The sequence below is a fragment of the Phacochoerus africanus genome, chromosome 8 (assembly GCF_016906955.1).
Source record: "Phacochoerus africanus isolate WHEZ1 chromosome 8, ROS_Pafr_v1, whole genome shotgun sequence".
Taxonomy (NCBI): domain Eukaryota; kingdom Metazoa; phylum Chordata; class Mammalia; order Artiodactyla; family Suidae; genus Phacochoerus; species Phacochoerus africanus.
In genome coordinates, this window is record NC_062551.1 from 158,773,169 (window position 1) to 158,795,552 (window position 22,384).

A 22,384-nucleotide genomic window follows, 5' to 3' on the forward strand; every position below is an offset into this window, starting at 1 on the left:
GTTTCAATTTCAGTACTTATGATTGGTCCGTTCATCTTTTCTATTTAATCTTGGTTTAGTCTTGGAAAATCGTACTTTTCTAAGAATTTGTCCATTTCTCCTAGGTTTTCCGTTTTATTGGCGTATTGTTGCACAGAGTAGTCTCAAGATCCTTTGTATTTCTGTGATGTCCATTGTTACTTCTCCTTTTTCATTTCTAATTGTATTGAGTTGAGTCCTCTCTCTTTTTCTTGATGAGTCTGCCTAAGGGTTTATCAATTTTGTTGAGCTTTTCAAAGAACCAGCTTTTCGTTTCATTGATCTTTTCTATGGTTTTCTTCACTTCTATTTCATTTCTATTTCATTGATTTCTGCTTTATGATGTCTTTCCTTCTGCTAACTTCAGGTCTTGTCTGTTCTCTCTCCAGCTGCTTTAGATGTAAAGTTAGATTGTTTATTTGGGCCTTTTCTTGTTTGCTGAGGTAGGCTTGTATTGCTATAAACTTCCCTCTTAGAACTGCTTTTGCTACATACCATAGGTTTTGGAGTGTTGTATCTTTGTTGTCATTTGCTTCTAGGTATTGTTAAATTTCCTCTTTGATTTCTTAGTGGTCCATTGGTTGTTGAGTAGCATGTTGTTTAGTCTCCATGTGTTTGTGTTTTTTGCACTTTTTTTCTTGTTGATTTCCAGTGATACAGTGTTGTGGTTGGAAAACATGCATGCCATGATTTTAATTTTCTTAAAGTTATTGAGGCTTGATTTGTGGCCCAGAATGTGATCAATCCTGGAGAATGTTCCATGTGCACTTGAGAAGAATGTGTATTCTGCTGCTTTTGGATGGAATGTCCTATAAATAGCTATTAAGTCCATGTGGTCTAATGCTTCGTTTAGGGCCTGTGTTTCCTTGCTGATTTTCTGTCTGGATGATCTGTCCATTGCTTTAAGTGGGGTGTTAAAGTCCCCCACCATTATGGTGTTATTGTCAACTTGTTATTTGAAGGTTATTAACAGTTGCCTTATATACTGAGGTGATCCTATGTTGGGTGCATATATATTTAAAAATTGTTATATCTTCTTCTTGGATTGATCCTTTGATCATTATGTAATGTCCTTCCTTATCTCATATAATATTCTTTATTTTAAGGTCTATTTTGTCTGATATGAGTATTGCTACTCCAGCTTTCTTTTGATTCCCATTGGCATGGAATAATTCTTCCATCCTCTCACTTTCAATTTGTATGTGTCCCTAGAATTGAAGTGGGTCTCTTAAAGACATCATATATATGGATTTTGTTTTTGTATCCATTCAGCTAGCCTATGTCTTTTGGTTGGGGCATTTGTCCATTTACATTTAAGGTAATTATTGATATATATGTTCTTAGTGCCATTTTCTTAATTGTTTTGGATTTTTTTTTTCGTCTTTTTGCTATTTCTTGGGCTGCTCCTGCAGCATATGGAGGTTCCCAGGCTAGGGGTCGAATCGGAGCCGTAGCCACTGGCTTATGCCAGAGTCACAGCAACACGGGACCCGAGCTGCGTCTGCAACCTACACCACAGCTCACAGCAACGCTGGATCCATAACCCACTAAGCAAGGGCAGGGATCGAACCTGCAACCTCATGGTTCCTAGTCGGATTCGTTGACCACTGCGCCACGACGGGAATTCCTGGATTTGTTTTGGTTGTGCTTTTTTCTTCCCTTCTTCTCTTGTTCTCTCCTCTTGTGGTTTGATGACTATCTTTAGTGTTGTATTTGAGTTGATTTTTCTTATTTGTTTGTGTATCCATTATAGATTTTTGGTTTGCAGTCACCCTGAAGTTTGATATAGGAATATATATACATATATATATGAATATGATATATATGTATATATATATGAATATGAGATTGTTTTAGGTCGTTGGTCTCTTAATTGCAAGTGCATCTCCAGTGTCCTGCATTTGTACCCTCCTCTTCTCATGATTTCTGATTTTGGTAGCATATTTGTGCATAGATGATTTCCAACTTTACTGTATATATATATGCCTTTGCTGGTGAGCCTTGTCATTTGCGGTACTTTTGTTTATAGTTGTGGCCTTTTCTGCCTGGAGAAATTCCTTTAGTATTTGTTGTAAAGCTGCTGAATTCTCTTAGTTTTTGCTTATCCGTGAAGCTTTTGATTTCTCCTTCAAATCTGAATGAGAACCTTGCTGGGTAAAGTAATCTTGGTTGGAGGTTTTTGTCCTTTCATCACGTTAAGTATATCGTGTCACTCCCTTCTGGCCTGCAGAGTTTCTGCTGAAAAATCTGCTGATAACCTTATCGGGGTTCCCTTGTATGTTATTTGTTTCTCTTCCCTAGCAGCTTTCAGTATTTTCTCTTTGTCTTCAATTTTGGTCAGTTTGATTAATATGTGTCTCGGTGTATTCCTCCTTGGGTTTATTTTATGTGGTACTCGTTGTGCTTCCTGGATTTGAGTGAATGGTTCCTTTCCCATGTTAGGGAAGTTTTCAGCTGTTATTTCTTCAAATATTATTTCTGTCCCTTTCTCTCTCTCTTCTCCTTCTGGCACCCCCATAATATGGATGTTGGTGTGTTTAACATTGTCCCAGGGTTCTTAGATTGTCTTCTTTTCGATCTTTTTCCTCTTTTCTGTTTGGCATCAGTGATTTCCACTAGTCTGTCCTCCACCTCCACCTTATTCGTTCTTATGCCTCCTATATTCTGCTCTTGGTTGCCTATAATGAATTTTTTATTGCAGTTATTGTATTTTGTATCTCTTCTTGCTTAAGTTTTATATCTTGCATTTCTTTGCTCAGTGTTTGCTGTAAATTATCAGTCTTTGCCTCCAGTTTATTTCCAATGCCTTGCATCATCTTCAGCATCATCAGTCTAAAGTCTTTTTCCTGGAGGCTGATAATCTCCACATCACTTAGCTGTTTTTCTGGTTTTTTTTTTTTTTTCTTTCTCCCTCATCTGAGTTATAGTTGTCTACCTTTTCATTTGTATAGGTTTTTGGTGTGGTCTCCTTTTTGCAGACAATAGAGTTGTAGACTCTCTTACTTCTGATGTCTGCCTCCATTGTGGCTGAAGTTGGTAGGGGGGATTGCTGCAGGCTTCCTGATGGGAGGGACTTGTGCCTGCCCACTGGTAGGTGGGGTGATTCCTATCCCTCTGGTAGGTGGGGCTTTGTCTCTGGATGAGATTAAAGGCAGCTGCGTACCTAGGGGGACTTTAGGCAGCCTGTTTACTGATAAGTGGGGTTGTAATCCCACCTGGATTATTGTTTGGCCTGGGGCTTCTCAGTGCTGATGGGTGGGGCAAGATTTTCCCAAAATGGCCACCTCTAGAGGAACACACGCTGCTGAAAACTCTCAAGAGCTTTGCCTCCAATGTCCTTCCACAACAAGCCAGAGTCATCCCCTGTTTTCCCAGGAGATCCTCCAAGAACTGCAGTCAGGTCTGACCCAGGTTCTTATGGAGCCTCTATTTTGCCCTGGGACCCAGTGCACATGAAAGCCTCTGTGTGCCTTTTGAGAATGGGGTCTCCATTTCCCCCAGTCCTGTGGTGCTCCTGTGCACAAGCCCCACTGGCCTTCAATGCCAGATGCTCCAGCAGCTCTTTCTCCCAATCCCAGATCCCCAGGCATGGGGACCTGATGTGGGGCTCAGAACTCTCACTCCTGTAGGTAAGTCTCTGTGGTACAGTTACTTTCCAGTCTGTGGGCTTCCCACCTGGTGTGTATAGGGGTGCTTATACCGTGAAATCACCCCTCCTACCATCTTGATGAGGCCTCCGCTTTGTCTTCTAGAGTAGGATATCTTTTTGAAAGTTTCCAGTCCATTTGGTTGAAGGTTATTCAGCATTTGGTTGTAATTCTGTTGTTTTTATGAGAGAAGGTGAGCTCCAGTCCTTCAATTCTGCCACCTTAATCCCATCTGATACAGTAGTTTTGAAATAAGTAGCACTACAGTCAGTGGCCCTGGAGCATTGCCTTTGGGGGTAGCCCACTGGTCACAAGTTGCTATCTCTGCTGGCCTCAGGCCAAAGTGGCAGGATGCTTCAGGAGCTGGTGGCAGATGCCACCAAGAGTTGCAGGGCTGAGCACCAAAATTGTGACTTTTATATAAGGATTGTAAGAGATTAGTATGTATAACCTTAACAGTTGAGAATTGACCATAAATAAATTCTATATTAGACAGAAAGTCCAAATAGAAGAAATACCCAGGAGGGAGAATGTAGATACACATTAAATTTTGTACCATAATGAATAGAATTTTCAATAAGATGTATAAAAAGGAGTTACAATTCCTTATGTCATATCCTGTGCTAAGTTACAAAAACTCTATTAATCCACAATATATAGCTGTGGTAGACACGCTAAAGAGATTTATCAAGAGATCATTATAATTCAGATACACTGGAAATATGGGGGAAATTCTATATGAAAATAAGCAATCTTCTTTTAGAGGCTCTTGTAGGATTCAAATCATTTTTCCAAAATTCCATGCTCTGAACACCCTTTCGGTCTCAGACAATAAGACACAAACTCAATTCTTTTCCAAGAAATAAAACTGTGGTATATTAGAAAATGTACTGCAATCAGAAAACCTGAATATAATTTCTACTTCTGTCATTCCCTAGCTTGTGTGATCCTGGATAAGAGACATTTTAAAATTCAAAGTACTGTTGTAAAATTATTTTGTAAACTCTAATGTAAACTGCATGATTATTTATATATGTGGGTTTACATATGCATATGTTTATAAGCATATCTGCATGTATCCTCAAATATTTAACTAACTCTAGGTCAGAATTCTCATCTTTTTTACTTCTTCCATTTTGTCCTCAATCTTTAATAAGGATTTTTAAAGTGCTAAGGGCCAAGAAAGTTCCTGAAAATATCCCTGTTTTTCCCTTAATTCTGTAAGGTTAGAACATTTAGTCAACTCAAAATTTTAAAAAACAGCACACTAGTCAGTTAAAAGTACATGCATATGTTCTCATTAGTTATTTTGCCTTAACAAATTCTTAAGGATGGGTTACAATATTAAGCTTTCTAGGCTAATTTTTTTTTTCAAGTAAGTAACTTTCAGAGCTGATGACATGATGTCACCTTGAAATTTTTAAGCAGAAATCTCCTGACTGATTAATAAAACAGAATTTCATACACACCACTTTAATCATGTTGTTTTCTTCAAATGAGCTTGGCAAGTCAGTCATCATCTCTTGAGCCACAATTTCCACAGCTTTGGATTTCAGGCCATTCTTCTCAACAAACACTTCACTAGCCAAAACTGCCGCTGCAGCACCATCTGAAGTAGGACTAAGAGGAGGTAAAAATAGTTACTCATACCTGGTTCCCCTCAATGCTAGGATTTCGGACTAGGAGTTCTTTTAATGTGGAAAGAAAAGCAGAATCTGCTTGCTGGTCATTAGACTATCTTTGTAATTATCTGCAGTTGAAAATAAAGCATGCTTCCCACTTGAAGAATGAACTTCTATCAAGAAGTTAAAAGCTGTGAGTCACTGATTGGTCTCAAAGGGTCTCTCTCTAAAAGTTCTTATTGCAAAGAATCCCAGACTGGCCTCTGCAGATACATAAGGTAACTTCTGAGGACTCCACAAGGTTATTCCTAAGCTAATACAGCTAAGAATCTGCTGTAGGCATAACCAACTCCAATGCTGCTATCTCCCAAAAAAATCAGTCTTGGAATCCTTTTGGAAACTTGGAAAGGATGGAACAGGAGATACCAAAAAGTCCATGGTTTGATTAAGACTCCTGAGATATCTCCCAAATATAAATTTTCCTCAGAGCAGGCTATGAAGGAAGGTGGCAAACCCAAGAAGCCTTCTGCAAGTTCGGCTACACTTTATAATGGGTAGACCCTCAGAATACAACTTATGCACCTGCATCCCAGCCAATATCTCCAAGGCACAGCCAGGTGATAATAAGGCACTGGCTGGAGCCATGCAGTACTAACTCGGTCTTCCAGAAGAAAGATATTATCAAGCAATTTTCAAGATGCAGCTACTGTCATTATTAAAGCTATGATTTTTTTTCTTGTTTTATGTTTACTCTTAGTTACTATGATTAAAATTTCCTACAGTAGAAATACACAGCAGAGAAAACAAAATGGTCAAAGGAAAAACCCTTTGGACTCCACTGGCCACCCAAGACACATTGAAATGAACAAACACTATTAAAACAGAGTAGGTGGGTATCATGAGAGAAGGAAGTAAAATAGGTAATTTTCCGAGAGAAAAGGCGGTCTCTGGACAGGAACAGGAAGTAAGGGTGATCTTTCCAGGATAGAGACCATACTTGGTAGGAGTTCTGTAAAAGCAGAGAGAGATACAGATACGCCCAGACACACAGCCTGAGGTTTACCGAAGGGGCGGGGGATGGGGAGGAGGAAAAGGGTCAGTACTTCCCTCTATTAAATATTAAACTGTATTTTTCTTACCAGCATTGTAAGATAGTCAAAAATTCAAAAACATTTCGAGATGACATCACTTCATCCAAGCTGTACTCCTTTTGGAACTGGGAATACCTAAATATAAAATAAGTAGTTACAGAATGTGAGATAGCAATTATAATTTTTGCTGAAGATGTTCTTGTCCAGAAGTTAAAGAGAGAATAATAGGTAAATATTCTTTCTCACAAAGAAAAACAGGCTTTCATGGACCATTTCAATCTTTGAGAGGTCATTTGAATTGAATTTTTTAAATTCCTAGTCCCAACATATCATGTTGTATAATGAAAATTTAATCTGTTTTTTTGGTCCTAGGTTCCTGGCATGGAGATTCTAAAATCCTTAGAATTTTCTGAGTAATAGCAATGTCTTCGTTTATGCTAGTTAGGTGACTTCTAGTAGTCCCCTTGTTAGCTGAGGGGTAGGGGAAGAGTGATGCAGGTCTTTCACCAGAAAGACCAACCATGTGAATACGGGGCTGGGACTTTTGTGTGTGTGTGTCTTTTTAGGGCTGCACCTGCAGCATATGGAGGTTCCCAGAGTAGGGGTCCAATCGGGGCTGTAGCTGCCGGCCTATGCCACAGCCACAGCAACACGGGATCCAAGCCATGCCTGCGACTTATACCACAGCTCACGGCAACACCAGATCCTTAACCCACTAAGCAAGGCCAGGGACTGAACCTCCATCCTCTTGGATACTGGTCAGGTCAGATTCCACTGCACCACAATGGGGATCCTGGGGCTGGGACTTTTGAGCCAATGTGATCCTTAGGGAGGGGCAGGGGAGGGCTAGAGATTGAGTTAAATCAAGTGGCCCAGGGACTGAATCAAGTATGCCTGTACAATGAAGCCCCAGTAAAAACTGGACACTGAAGCTTGGTGAGGTTTCCCAGTTGGTGAGCACCTGCATGAACCAGGAGGGTCATGTGGCCTAACTCCACGGGAAGAAAGCATGGAAGCTCTGCATTAGGAACCTTCCCAGACCTCGCCCTATATGCCTCTTCCCTGGGCTGTTCCTCAGTTGTCTCCTTTATGATAACACTATAATTGTCAGTACAAAACGTTCCTGAGCTCTAGGAGTCATCCTAGCGAATTATCAAACTTGACAGGGTCATGGGAACCCCTGAATTTATAGTCAGTTGGTCACAAGTGCAGGTGGCCTGGAGACCCTACTTTGACCGGCACCTAAAATGAGGGCAGTATTGCAGAGGACTAAGTCCTTAATTCATGGGGTCTGCATTAACTCCAAACGGTTAGCACCAGAATTAAGTTGCAATACACCCACTTGGTGTCAGACCAGTTGAAGGTCAAAATAAGATACCTTTTTCCCCCCTGGAGAGCTATAAAAATACTAGTTCCTTAAAAGCAAAATTAAGTGACTTGCCATTCAGTCAACTTTTTTGTTTGTTTTTGCTTCCCCTCCCCCCTTTTCAGCCACATACACAGCATATGGAAGTTCCCAGCCAGGGACTGAATCTGAGCCACATCTGATCTGTGTGTGACCTACACCACAGCTGCAGCAACGTCAGATCCTTAACCCACTGCTCTGAGCCTGGGATGGAACCTGCAACACCACAGAGACAAGCCGGATCCTTCATCCACTGCACCACCGCAGGAACTCCCTCTATCAACTTTTGTGGTGATGCCGTTATACAAGTACATTTAATGAAGGCTCATGGAATTCTCAAATAGATGTATCAACCTATAATAAAGTATCTGCATTTTTCAAAACACATTTCCTTTCTGATCACTCTGAAGAAGAAACATTTTTATCACCTTTGGCTACTCTAACAATATAATCGGATGATTTCAGAAGTTGCTCTGGCAAAAACAGCAGCGCAAAGACAAAACAAGGGAGTTTTCTAAAAGTAAACGTCAACTGGTATGGAAATTAACAAGCCATTCAAATGTTTAGAAATAAAGCCCATGTAACTGACATCGGCACCCTACTTTGAAGCACCTTTGCTTCTAAAGTTAACTTTGACCATCACTAACTTTCAGAGAAACACTTTAAGCCAGATCCTGTACTAGGCACTGAGGACATGGACAAAGTCCCTACCCTCCAGGTAATCAGTCTGAATCCATGGCAACAAATATACTACTCTAATACAATCTACTAAATACCATGAGAGAAATGCTACACAGGGTGCTGTGGGAGCAACAGGATATGCATCAAAGCCAAAGGGGGCTTCCTCTCTGAGGTCAGGCAAATAAAAGGAAGTAGGAGATAGAGAATTCCTGGCCAAAAAAAAAAAAAAAAAGTCAGCATATGCAAAGCCTCTTGAGATGAAACTGTTCACTGAAGCTAAAGCATGACATTTAAGGGGGAATACGGGAGTTCTTGTCGTGGCTCAGTGGTTAGCGAATCCGACCAGGAACCATGAGGTTGCAGGTTCAATCCCTGGCCTCGCTCGGTGGGTTAAGGATCCAGCATTGCTGTGAGCTGTGGTGTAGGTCGCAGATGCGGCTCGGATCCCGCGTTGCTGTGGCTCTGGCATAGGCCATTGGCTAGAGCTCTGATTAGACCCCTAGCCTGGGAACTTCATGTGCCGCAAGTGCGGCCCTAAAAAGCAAAAAAAAAAAAAAAAAAAAAAAAAAAAACGCATTACACAAAGCAAGTAAACCAACTAAGGGTGATAATCAAGACAAGAAATGATAAGAGCCTAAAACAGGGAAATGGAAGTGAAAGTTGGCGAGACGGGATGAATTGAAGAGACAGAATCTCTAGGATTCTGTTCATGCCCCACTCATTCGCAACGTCTGTGGGACTGAGGAAGGGGGCAGAGTGCAGGCTGACGTCTAGCTTTCCACCTGGCATAACTAGGCTATGTTGATGTCATTCGGCAAGAGGGGAGAATGCTGAAGGAAAAACAGGACTGAGGGGAAATGAGAAATTCTGTCCAGACAGGTTGACGCTGAAGCACCTGTGGGACATCTAAGGGAGACAATGAGGAGAAAGTTAAGAGGCAGATCTGAAGGCTCAGTGGCATAAACCATCCCCAGTCCTACGCTACTTACCACAGACTCTCATTGCCTTTAATTATTCTTATGACGTGTGACGAAACACTTGAAATGATTTCTTAATTCAACCTTCTTAGAAATATGTCATGGGTTATCTTTCATGACTGGCTGGAAAACACTGAATTCTCTTTATTCACTCACTAGCCAAACAAAACCTAGTATAAGACAGCATCTGAAATTTCTGAGCCAAAACTAGAAGGTTATGCTTGGCTGATTCAATGAGGTGGGGTTTTTTTTGTTTTGGTTTGGGGTTTTTTTTTTTGTCTTTTTGTCTTTCCTAGGGCCGTACCCGCGGCACATGGAGGTTCCCAGGCTAGGGGTCTAATCAGAGCTGTAGCCGACAGCCAGAGCCACAGCAACACGGGATCCGAGCCGCATCTGCAACCTACACCACAGCTCACAGCAACGCCAGATCCTTAACCCACTGATGGAGGCCAGGGATCGAACCTGCATCCTTATGGTTCTTACTAGGATTCGTTTCCACTGCGCCACAACAGGAACTCCTAGACCGTATTTATGACTTAAAGACTGCGCATCCTAACTACTCTTCAGTAACAGCAAAGCGACACTGAGCACACGCTGTGTTCCAATACCCTGCTAGGTACTGAAGAGACAAAGATGAAACACAATCTCTGCTCAAGGATCATCATCATTAGAGGAGAAAGACTTATAAACAAGTATGATACAGTGTGATTGTTAAAATAGAGGTATACAGACAGTACAATGAAGGTCACAAGAAAAAAATAATTATGCCCAGGAAGCTTTAAGAAGGTATTAAGAGGAGTTCCCGTCATGGTTCAGTGGTTAACGAATCCGACTAGAAACCATGAGGTTGTGGGTTCGATCCCTGGCCTCACTCACTGGGTTAAGGATCCGGCATTGCTGTGAGCTGTGGTGTAGGTCGCAGATGCAGCTCGGATCCCACTTTGCTGTGGCTGTGGCGTAGGCTGGCGGCTACAGCTCTGATTAGACTCCTAGTGTGGGAATCTCCGTATGCGTGGGTGCGGCTCTAGAAAATACAAAAAAAAAAATAGAAGAGAAGGAATGCTTTTGGGTTGGGACTTGATGAGTAAATAGATATTCACCAAACAAAAGAAAGACATAAGGATAATCCAGGGAGAGCTGAGAGCGTGAGTAAAAACACAGAAACAAGCACTGTGTAGTACACTTAGGAAATACCAGGTACTCTGGTGAGGGAAGAGATGGAGAATAACCAGGGAAGTGGCAGAAAATAAGACCAGAAAAGTAGAGTGGAGGCAAATTACAACCGGCTTGTTATCTCATAGGAAGACATTTCTATTTTATCACATCAGCAAGGGAAGTAACCAAAGCTTTCACAGCTCCCTTGGATCTTTCACAAGATACCCTTAGATCTTGGACATGGGATTCAATATTATTTGTTAATTAGGTAGGCCCTGAATTCAAACATCAATTTAAAATTAGAAGAATAGGAGTTCCCACTGTGGCGCAGCAGAAATGAATCCGACTAGTATCCATGAGGATGCAAGTTCAATCTCTGGCCTCGCTCGGTGGGTTGGAGATCCCGAGTTGCAGAGCCGTGGTGTAGGTCGCAGACACGGCTCAGATCCTGCGTTGCTGTGGCTATGGCGTGAGCTGGCAGCTGCAGCTCTGATTGGACCCCTAGCCTGGGAACCTCCATATGCCTCAGGTGTCGTCCTGAAAAGCAAAATAAAATAAAATAAATTAGAACAAGGAGAACAAGCAGTAGCATATGCGGTAATGATTCGCTGGTGCTATAAAACGTTCCTTACCATGGTTTTATATTGATTGAATGTGGCCACATTTGTTTAATAGTCGAGAAACAATTTACTGAACACCTTTTATGTGCCAAACACTGTGCTAAGCATTAAGAACATAAAGAGAAGCCATGGCTCTTGCCCTCAAGGAGTTTATAATCTAGTAGGAAGAAAAATATAAACATAATTTTGGCACTTTTTAGAATGATTCTGATCAAGTTGCCTAATTTCTGTAAGCCTCGTTTTCCTCATCTATAAAATGAGAATCAAAATAACTACCTTATGGAGTTCCTGTTGTGGCTCAGGGGGGTAAGAACCTGACTAGTATCCATGAAGATTCAGGTTCAATCCCTGGCCTCTCTCAGTGGGCTAAGGATATGGTGTTGCCACAAGCTGTGTGTAGGTCCCAGATGAAACTCAGATCTGGTGTGGCTGTGGCTGTGGCATAGGCTGGCAGCTGCAGCTCTGATTCCACCCTTAGCCTGGGAACTTCCATATGCCGCAGCTGTGGACCTAATAAGAAAATAGAACAAAGCAAATAAACAAACAAAAAGAAAACAACTACCTTATAGGGTCCTTGAGAAGATTAGTTGAAAATGTACACAAAAGTACCTGGCATTTAATAAAGCTAGCTACTATTCTTTTATTGTCCAGTGGTATTGCTTTTGTAGAGATTCTACTTATGTGGCACTAACTCAATTCCCAGTAAACCAATTTTATTCAGCAACCATTAAATACATGCTATGAGCCACACACTGAATTAGGCCTTAGAGATTCAAAGAGTAAAGATCAGTAGTGTGCACGATGCAATTTTATTTCAGGTTATTTTTCAGGATGTAAACAACCATATTATTCTATCAGAGTAAGAATTAATGACACTAATAATTAAAATGCAAATAATTTAATATAAAGTAATTAAAACAACTAGAAATATGTGGTTTGCAAACATTTTACTTGGTCAAAACAAAGAAAATTTTAAAGAATGGTTTAAAATGGGGCTTGGTTATTGCTAACTAAAACTAGTATAATACATTTCATTTACTAGGGTTGCAGGGCATGATCAGTTACATCTTTTAACACCAGCCATTCCCATTCTTTCTTAAAAGAGCCACTCAGCTTAAATGGCATTCTAAATATAAACAGGCCAAAACCTAAATTCAAAAGCAGTCAAAAGTTTACTTGGGCACAAGCCTTTCATAAGAAAAAAACAAAAAAACATTCTGGTTAACATCTTTGAGGTTTTACATTTGCTTTTCTTTTTTTAGCTTTTTAGGGCCACACCCAAGGCATATGAAAGTTCCCAGGCTAGAGGTATCAAATTGGAGCTGTAGCTGCTGGCCTACACCACAGCCACAAGGCGAGCCTGCAACCTACACCACAGGTCACGGCAATGCCAGATCCTTAACCCACTGAGAGAGGCCAGGGATCAAACTCGAGTCCTCATGGATACTAGTTAGAGTCGTTACTGCTTCGCTGTGATGGGAAACCCTGCATTTACTTTTCAAATATAAAGTTGCATATTATACAGCAGGATAACCCAGATTCTTACTATTTCATATCTCTGAAGTACTTACGGGTTATTAACTGAATGTTTATGATTTTTCCATCCAATTTTCGCAAAGTGTTCAGGTTTTGTTCCTGTAGAGAAAGCAAACTCCTATTAGTGGGTTAATGCTTTCCTGTGTTTATTAACAAATGTTACAATGGCATTCAGTATCCTGCTAAATATTTTCACATTTCCTCATACATAGATATCAGCATTAAAAACTTCAACACTGATCCCTCACATAAACATTTCTTTATAATCAAATTTGGGTATATTTAAATGAACTGAATCAACTAATAAGCCTATGATATGAAAATACTTCAAACTGGCCTGTTTGAGCATATAACTAGGGCTCAATTTCAAAAACCAGAAAATAGAGCCTAAAACCACAGTGGTTACAAGACAAGGAAAGCACTGCCAGCAATTCTTCAAGGAGTCTGCCAAAACATCCAATGCCCCTGGACTAAATGAGTTTTGCAATTCATACCTTCCAGGGCCTCATCTCCTCTTTCCTTATGATAAGATAGAAAGGTCTTCAGAAGAGTTACAGTCTTAACAAGAGTTACAGTCTTAAGAAAAGGGTATGTTTTTAAATTCTTTAACAGAAAGCTTAGAGCAGTGTCAAGAAAACAAAAGCAAGGACATTAATAAAGTAAAATTTGCAAAAATATTTTTTACTATTTTTTTGTCTTTTTTTTATTTTTTAGGACTGCACCTGAGCATATGGAAGTATCCAGGCCAGGGGTCGAATCAGAGCTATAGCTGCCAGCCTATGCCACAGATCACAGCAACACCAGATCCTCAATCCATTGAACAAGGCCAGGGACTGAACCTGCATCCTCATGGATACTAGTCGGGTTCATTAACCACAGAGCTATTATTTTTTTTTTTTAATTTAGAGCCACACCTGTGACATATGGAAGTTCACAGGCTAGGGGTTAAATCAGAGCTGTAGCTGCTAGCTACGCCACAGCCATAGCAACAACAGATCTGAGCCACATCTACAAACTATATACCACAGCTCACACAGAGCTGGATCCTTAATCCACTGAGCGAGGCCAGGGATCAAACCCGATTCCTCATAGGTATAGTTGGGTTCATTACTGCTGGGCCACAATGGGAACTAATAGTAAAAATTTTTTAAAAAAAGAATAGAATTGGTATTCCTGTCATGGCGCAGTAGAAACAAATCCAACTAGGAACCATGAGGTTGCGGGTTCAATCCCTGGCCTCGCTCAGTGGGTTAAGGATCTGGCGTTACCATGAACTGTGGTATAGGTCACAGACTCAGCTTGGATCTGGCGTGGCTGTGGCTGTGGTGTAGGCCAGCACCTGTAGCTCCAATTAGACCCCTAGACTGGGACCCCTCCATATGCCACAGGTGGGCTCTAAAAAGCAAAAAAAAAAAAAAAAAAAAAAGACAGAATAGAATAAAATAAATTTTGAATCCACCTTTGGAGCTAGAAAGACCAAGGAAGGAAAAAGTCCACTGATCAGAGCTGGTAACTGACAGTGCAATAAAGTGGAGAGTCTTCATTTCTGCTTTATCTCTATCTTCTCTGTCAAGGAGGATGATATTCAGAGCAGAAACGATACATGTAAGACTGAGCAAATCTTATCTAATTCTAATAAAAATGGAAAGTGGTAGAGACCACACTGATTATCTCATACCAATAGTAACAAATGATGCAGAGGCAGTCGGTGTGGGTTCAGTAAGAACAAGTCACATCAAATTAATATCTTTTTTTTTTTGTCTTTTGTCTTTGGCATATGGAGGTTCCTGTGGCTAGGGGTTGAAGTGAAGCTACAGCCTACACCACAGCCACAGCAACTTGGGATTCAAGCCGCATCTGTGACCTACACCACAGCTCATGGCAACACCAGATCGTTAACCCACCGAGCAAGGCCAGGAATTGAACCTGCTTCCTCATGGATGCTAGTCAGATTGTTTCCCTTGTGCTACAAAAGGAACTCCTAACTCCACATTTTAAAAAATCAATAAAAAAAAATCAACAAATATATTCTAACTAAGTGGCATTCAATCCAGATAGGCAGAGTTGGTTCAATATCAGAAATCCACTAATGAAATATTTTAACCAATAAATCTAAGCGGGGGGCATGAATACAATTCATTCCATAGATGCTGGAAAAGCCTTTGGCAAAATTCGATACCCATTTCTGAAAGAAAAAGAAACTCAAGAAAATAAGAATTGATGGATAATCTCTCAACACAATAAATTATATATATGAGACCCTGAAACCAGAATCTTAGTTAATATATAATAACACCTCTCACATTGGATTGTGGTGAGAATTAAATGAGATAATATGGATATGAAAATTGCTTCATTCATTCATTTATTCATTCAACAACCACTTACTAATTAAATGGTCAAGGGACTGTAAAAGAGAAAGAGGGAAATACTTTCTTCTGGCCAGATTATATGCCAAGCACTGTGCTAGGCTGGCTATATGGAAGACAAACAAAACAGACTTGATTCTCGCTTTTGTGGCATTTATAAAACAAAGAAAGAAAATAACAATTAAACAAAACCATATACAATAAATGTCGATATAAATAGTGCTAAGTGCTATGAAGGAAAGCCATAGGGAACTATCTACAGAAGAAAAAGATAAATAAAATAAAATAAAATAAATAGTAAATAAAGAAAGAAAAGAAAAGAAAAAGAAAATAACAGGAGGGACCTACTTCAATTTGAATGGTCAAGGAGGTTCTTTCTTTGAAGATGAATTAACTAGACAATACCTGCTTTGTGCCAGGCACTGTACCAGGTAACAGTGAGTTAAAAACAAACAAAAATCAGTATGCTTGTAGACTTTGATTCAGGGTGGAGAGACAGTCAATAAGTAAGAAAAATATACATACGCCAGATGATTACAAGTGTTATATGAAATGACTGAGTTGGAGTCAGAGGATGGGAGCACTGATGAAATCTTAGGGTAGAGTATTCCGGAAGTCAAAATAGGGCAGTTCCCGTCATGACTCAGTGGAAACAAATCTGACGAGGAACCATGAGGCCTCAGATTTGATCCCTGGACTCACTCAGTGAGTTAAGGATCTGGCACTGGCCAAAGTAGGTACGTAGTTACCGTGTTTGAAGAACCAAATGGATGATGTGGCTGGAGCAGAGTGGTGATAGAAAAAATGGTAAGAGATGAGGTCAGAGAGCTAAGGAGCGTCCAGGATCAGATCATATAGAAGCTTGTACGCCTTAACTTGTAGCTTTCCACCTGAGCATAGTAAGAACACAACAGTTTTGAGCAGAGGACTGAAATGATCTGGCTTATATTTCAAAAGCATTGCTCTGGAAATAACGTAAAGAATTGACTGTACAGGGGGTTCCCATGGTGGTTCAGGGGTAACAAACCCGACTAGTACCCATGAGGGCACGGGTTCCATCCCTGGCCTTGCTTAATGGGTTAAGGATCCAGCACTGCCATGAGCTGTGGTGTAGGTAACAGATGCAGCTCAGATCCCGAGTTGCTGTGGCTGTGGTGCAGACTGGCAGCTGCAGGTCTGATTCGACCCCTAGCCTGGGAACCTCTGTATGCCCTGACTGTGGCCCTAAAAAGACAAAAAAACAAAACCAACAAAATTGACTGTAGAGGTACATGTAGGAGATTCCTATAAGCCAGGTGAAAACCTCTGACCGCCTGCACTACAGGGCAAGTGGTGGGAATGCTGAGGCACATTTCCCTTTCCGATATTTCTGGATATTTTGAAAAACAAGTTTAAAAGGTTGGCTGATATATTCAACGTCGAGTATGAGAAAAATCAAGAGTGGCTCCCAGGTTCTTGGTCAAAGGTCCTAGAGAAGATACCCTTCTGAACGGTGGAAACTTCAGGAGGAAAGATGGGGAAGGGCGGAAGTTCAAATGGAAGAATTGGGGCTTCAGTTTTAGACCTGAAAATTTGACAGACCCATTAGATCTCTAAGTCGAAATCCTTTTGTAAAGTGTTGGAGATATAAGATTTTTTTTAAGACTTTGAAGCACAAGAAAAGCTGACCATGAAAGAATGGAGAAAAGATCATTGTAGCCAAAGGGCATCTGAGACTCTGAAGCAGAGAATAGTTAGGTCTGCGGAACATATGGACAGGCTGGGTGGGGGGGTATCCCCAGAGGAAGACTAGACAATGGACAGGAAAACAAGAAGTGGGTTTTAAAACCAGAGAGTCTCCCTGTAAAAACAGTTGATATTACTTATTTTGGTACCTGAATGCTATGAAATGAATCACCCCCACGCCACGTTCATTTGTTGAAGTTCTAATCCCTAATGTGATGGTATTCGGAGAGGGGGCTTTGGGGAGGTAATTTTGGTAGGTAACATCATGAGGGTGAGTCCCTCCTGAGAGGATCAGTGCCCTCATGAGAGGACAAAGACAAAGATGCTTCTCTGTCCCTCTCTCTCTGTGCCCACACAAAAGAAGAGGTCATGGGAATACACAGTGAAATGATGGCACCTACAACCCAAGAGATGAGGCCTCAATATAAAACCTATCTTGCACGGGCTTTTTGTTTTGTTTTGTTTTTGTTTTTGTTTTTTTTGGGTTTGTTTTTTTTTTTTGTCTCTTTGCTTTTTAGGGCTGCACTTGTGACATATGGAGGTGCCCACGCTAGGGGTCGCGTCAGAGCCACAGCCACCGGCCTACACCACAGCCACAGCAATGCAGGATCTGAGCTGCGTCTGTGACCTACACCACGGCTCACAGCAACACCGGATCCTTAACCCACTGAGCGAAGCCAGGGATCGACCCACAATCTCATGGTTCCTAGTTGGATTCGCTTCCACTGAGCCACGACAGGAACTCCAAACCCTATCTTGCATGTTGACGCTGGACTTCCCAGCCTCCAGAACCATGAAAAACAAATGTCTGTTGTTTGATCCACCCAGTCAATGATATTTTGCTATGTCAGCCCAAGCAGACTAACGGTAGATGTCAAGTTATACTGAACAAAAACGTAAAATATGTGAATGGCTTTGAAACTACTCTAGTTCCAAAGTTTGGAACAATTGCTAGCAAAGGCCTAAAGTGCTTTGAAGACGTATTAGCAGTAGCCTCAGGTCTTTTGAGGATGCTGTAGGAGAGGGTTCGCCAAAAGACAAAACCTTACTAAAAACTGAAGGAAAGGAGATCCCTGTTACTATTGAAGTAGAAATTACAGGATGTCCTGCAGTTTTGTAGAAACTAGATAATAAGCAAAATATTGAAACTGCCACATGCTTTCTTCTTGTCGCTACTAGTAAAATTCTATAGTCCCGCGTTGAAGAAAGAACCATTAAACAAAAAGGATTCAGGACTTGATAGTTTTGAGAATTCTCAGCCTCTCAAAGTGGTAAAAGATGCTCAAATTAAGAGATGGTCTTTGGCACTCCCGTCATGGCACAGCGGAAACGAATCCAACTAGGCATCATGAGGTTTCAGGTTCGATCCCTGGCCTCGCTCAGTGGGCTAAGGATCGGGCGTTGCCATGAGCTGTGCTGTAGGTTACAAACACAATTCGGATCCCGGTCGCTGTGCCTGTGGCGTAGGCCAGCGGCTACAGCTCCCATTTGACCCCTCGCCTGGGAACCTCCATTTGCTGAGGGTGCTACCCCCAATTCCCCCCAAAAAGCTAGGATATTTACCTACAAAATAAAAGCCAACTTTGAAATTTAAATCTCATAAAACACTATGAATTGACAGATGATGAAGGACTCCTGATGGATTCAAGTACCGAGAATAAAATTTGGCTCGAATATGCATCTACTACCAACAGCAAGCTTTAACTCTCATTACCACATTCAGAACAGAGAAGCCTCAACTGATCAACCATGAGTAAAGAAGACTAGATTTATGGTATTTTTCCTATTTCAATGTCTTATTTTGGAGCATTCTAGGCACTTCCCATATGACATCCCATGTATAAAATACTCTTCTACAACTAAATTCTATACAGACTATTTCTTCAACTCCAATGAAAAATCATTTCATGTTTTATACATCCCAGCATTCACCGTAGTTCTTAAATAAATACCAATTGGTTCCCACACATGTGTATAACTACCAATAAGTCTTAATGCTTTTTTTTTAACATACCATATTTTTCCATGTGCTCTATTCCAGCACGCCCAAACATCTGAGCAGCAAATGGGTGGGGAGATAATCCATACTTGTTAATCATGACTTCAACATGCTTATCTATTGGATTGGTCCTATTTTTAAACTAAGAAAGGGGAAAAAAAAACATTTAATAAGTCTTAGACATGATAAAGATCTCTTTTAACTATTACAGTGTTACTACGACATTTGCTTAGTCAAAGGGTGGATAAGCCAAAAATAAAATCAGTGAATAAAATCAGTCAGAACATGTTTCGCAGGGAAACATGGAAAGGAAAAATCATCTAGTGACCAAAGAGGTATTTATCCTTTCAGACACATATAAAGCATCTCAAACACGCAAATAACTACTCAAGATGCAGGGGACAGGAGCTCCTGTTGTGGCTCAGTGGTTAACGAATCCGACTAGGAACCATGAGGTTGCAGGTTCGATCCCTGGCCTCGCTCAGTGGGTTAAGGATCCGGTGTTGCGTGAGCTATGGTGTAGGTCACAGACACGGCTCAGATCCTGCGTTGCTGTGGCTCTGGTGTAGACTGGTGGCTACAGCTCCGATTAGACCCCTAGCCTGGGAACCTCCATGTGCTGCGGGAGCGGCCCTAGAAACGGCAAAAAGACACACACACACAAAAAGATGCAGGGGATAAGACAGTAAACAAAGGAGATAAAGTCCCTGCTTACCTGGCCTGTGAGGGAGGAGGGGACAGAAGGAAACGAGAATGAAAATTAATTAGAATGTAAGTAGTCATGCCATAAAGAATAAATCCAAGCAAAGGGATAAAGACGGAAGGTGGGAAGTACTATTTTATAAAAAATACTCAAGGGAAGTCTCACTGATAATAGGGCATCTGAGCAGGTATGAGGAGTAGGAGGAAATTATTTGGATAACTTTGGGAGAGGAGCCTTTTAGGCAGGGGGAAAGAACAGGACTGCTGAGGCAGGAATAGGTTTGAGTCTTTGAGAAAAAGAGTGAATTAGGATTAAGATAATGTCATGCTCAAAGGGCCCTCCCCTCTGTTTTCACGGCTCTAGAAAAGAAAAATACAGTTCCTACTGAAAATATTCTCCTAAAGGAAAGCTAAATGTTTCCAGTGAGTTTATCTACCAGACTATAAACTCCCCGAGGGCAGGAACTCGTTCATACACCTCTGTGTGTATATCCAATGCCGAGCACGTGGCCTTCTACACTGTAAACATTCCATAAATAATTGTTGAATGAAATAAATGGAGATTTCTGTTAGTCCTCAAAGGAGTTCTAAAGGGGATGCTATGAAACAAAATTAGGATTAAGAAAAACAGACTTAAAGGAAGAAAATTACTTCATTAGATATGGTAGGCGACTTGACCATCCAAAGGCTAAAGATAAAATGAGCTGATAAATGGGTCCTGTGGAATCTGTGAAATCAGAAATCTTAAAAAATAAGTACACCTAATGATGTGTTTGAGTTTCTGCAGGTAGAATTTTTTGTCAAAAGAAATCTTGTCTTTTTTTTTTTTTTTTTCCTGCCATTTCTTGGGCCGTTCCTGTGGCATATGGAGGTTCCCAGGCTAGGGGCTGAATCGGAGCTGTAGCCGCCGGCCCACGCCAGAGCCACAGCAACGCGGAATCCGAGCCGTGTCTGCAACCTACACCACAGCTCATGGCAACGCCGGATCGTTAACCCACTGAGCAAGGGCAGGGACCGAACCCGCAACCTCATGGTTCCTAGTCGGATTCATTAACCACTGCGCCACGACAGGAACTCCAGAGACCCCATTCTTAAAAAGCACACACGGACTTTCACGTGCACTGGGTCCCAGGGCAAAGCAAAGTCTCCATGGGAATCTGGGTCAAACCTGACTGCAGTTCTTGGAGGACATCTGGGGAAAACAGGGGTGAATGTGGCTTGCTGTGAGGGCAGGACATTGAAGGCAAAGCTCTTGGGAATATTCAGCAGCTGCCTTTCTCTGGAGGTGGTCACTTTGGGAAAATTTGGCCCCACTTGTCAGTCAGCACTGAGAAGCCCCAGGGTAAACAACAATCCAGGTGGGATCACAGCCCCGCCCCTCAGTAAACAGGCTGCCTAAAGACCCCTCAGGCACACAGCTGCCTCTAAACCCAGCCAGAGACTAAGCCCCACCCACCAGAGGGATTAGAATTGGCTCCACCTACCAAGGGGCAGGCATCAGCCCCACCCATCAGGAAGCCTACAGCAAACCCCCATACTGACTTCAGCCACAGGGGGGCAGACATCAGAAGTAACAGAGGCTACAACTCTATTATCTGTCAAAAGGTCACCACACTAAAAACCTATAAAAATGAAAAGACAGAGAACTATAACTCAGATGAGGGAGAAAGGAAAAACCCCAGAAAATTAGCTAAGCGAGGAGGAGATTCTTAGCCTCCAGGAAAAAGACTTCAGACTGATGATGCTGAAGATGACGCAAGGCATTGGAAATAAACTGGAGGCAAAGTGGATAATTTACAGCAAACACTGAGCAAAGAAATGCAAGATATAAAACTTAAGCAAGAAGAGATGCAAAATACAGTAACTGAAATAAAAAATTCACTAGAAGTAGCTAACAGCAGAATACAGGAGGCAGAAGAAGGAATAAGCGAGGTGGAGGGCAGATTAGTGGAAATTACAGATGTGGAACAGAAAAGAGAAAAAAGATTGAAAACAAATGAAGAGAGTCTCAGAGATCTCTGGGACAATGACCAAAATCCGTATTACAGGGGTGCCAGAAGGAGAAGAGAGAGAGAAGGGGACAGAAAAAATATTCCAAGAGATAATAGCCAAACACTTCCCTAACATGGGAAAGGAACCACTCACTCAAATCCAGGAAGCGCAACGAGTACCATATAAAATAAACCCAAGGAGGAATACACTGAGACACATATTAATCAAACTGACCAAAAGTAAAGACAAAGAGAAAATCTTGAAAGCAGCTAGGGAAAAGAAGCAAGTAACATACAAGGGAACCCCAATAAGGTTATCAGCAGATTTTTCAGCAGAAACTCTGCAGGCCAGAAAGGAGTGGCATGATATACTTAACGTGATGAAAGGAAAAAACCTCCAACCAAGATTACTCTACCCAGCAAGGCTCTCCTTCAGCTTTGAAGGGGAAATCAAAACCTTCACAGATAAGCAAAAGCTAAGAGAATTCAGCAACACTAAACCAGCCTTACAACAAATACTAAAGGAACTTCTCTAGGCAGAAAAGACAAGACAGCAACAGGAAACAAAAATTCCACACATGACAAGGCTCACCAGTAAAGGTATATATATATAGTAAAGATACGAAATCATCCATGCACAATTACACCACCAAAATCAGAAATCATGAGAAGAGGTGGGTACAAATGCAGGATGAACTTGCAATTAAGAAAACAACTTAAAAACAATCTCATATACATATAGACTCTTGTATCAAAACTTCAGAATAACTGCAAACAAAAAATCTACAATTGATACACAAACAAGGAATCTCTGGAGAAGAAATATATCTCATAGTAAATAAGTGC

General features: G+C 41.2%; 1 protein-coding gene across 2 annotated transcripts in view; it reads right to left on the reverse strand.

Annotated features, from left to right (window-relative positions):
• Positions 1-22,384, reverse strand: part of SCP2 (sterol carrier protein 2) — a 121,777-nt gene that overhangs the window by 66,075 nt on the left and 33,318 nt on the right. For both annotated transcript variants that reach the window (XM_047789075.1, XM_047789076.1), the window contains 4 exons: positions 18,861-18,987; positions 12,788-12,851; positions 6,427-6,513; positions 5,135-5,285 (listed from right to left, as the gene is read on the reverse strand). In XM_047789075.1, the coding sequence (XP_047645031.1) occupies positions 5,135-5,285; positions 6,427-6,513; positions 12,788-12,851; positions 18,861-18,987 (429 nt within the window). The remainder of the gene's footprint in view (positions 1-5,134; positions 5,286-6,426; positions 6,514-12,787; positions 12,852-18,860; positions 18,988-22,384) is intronic.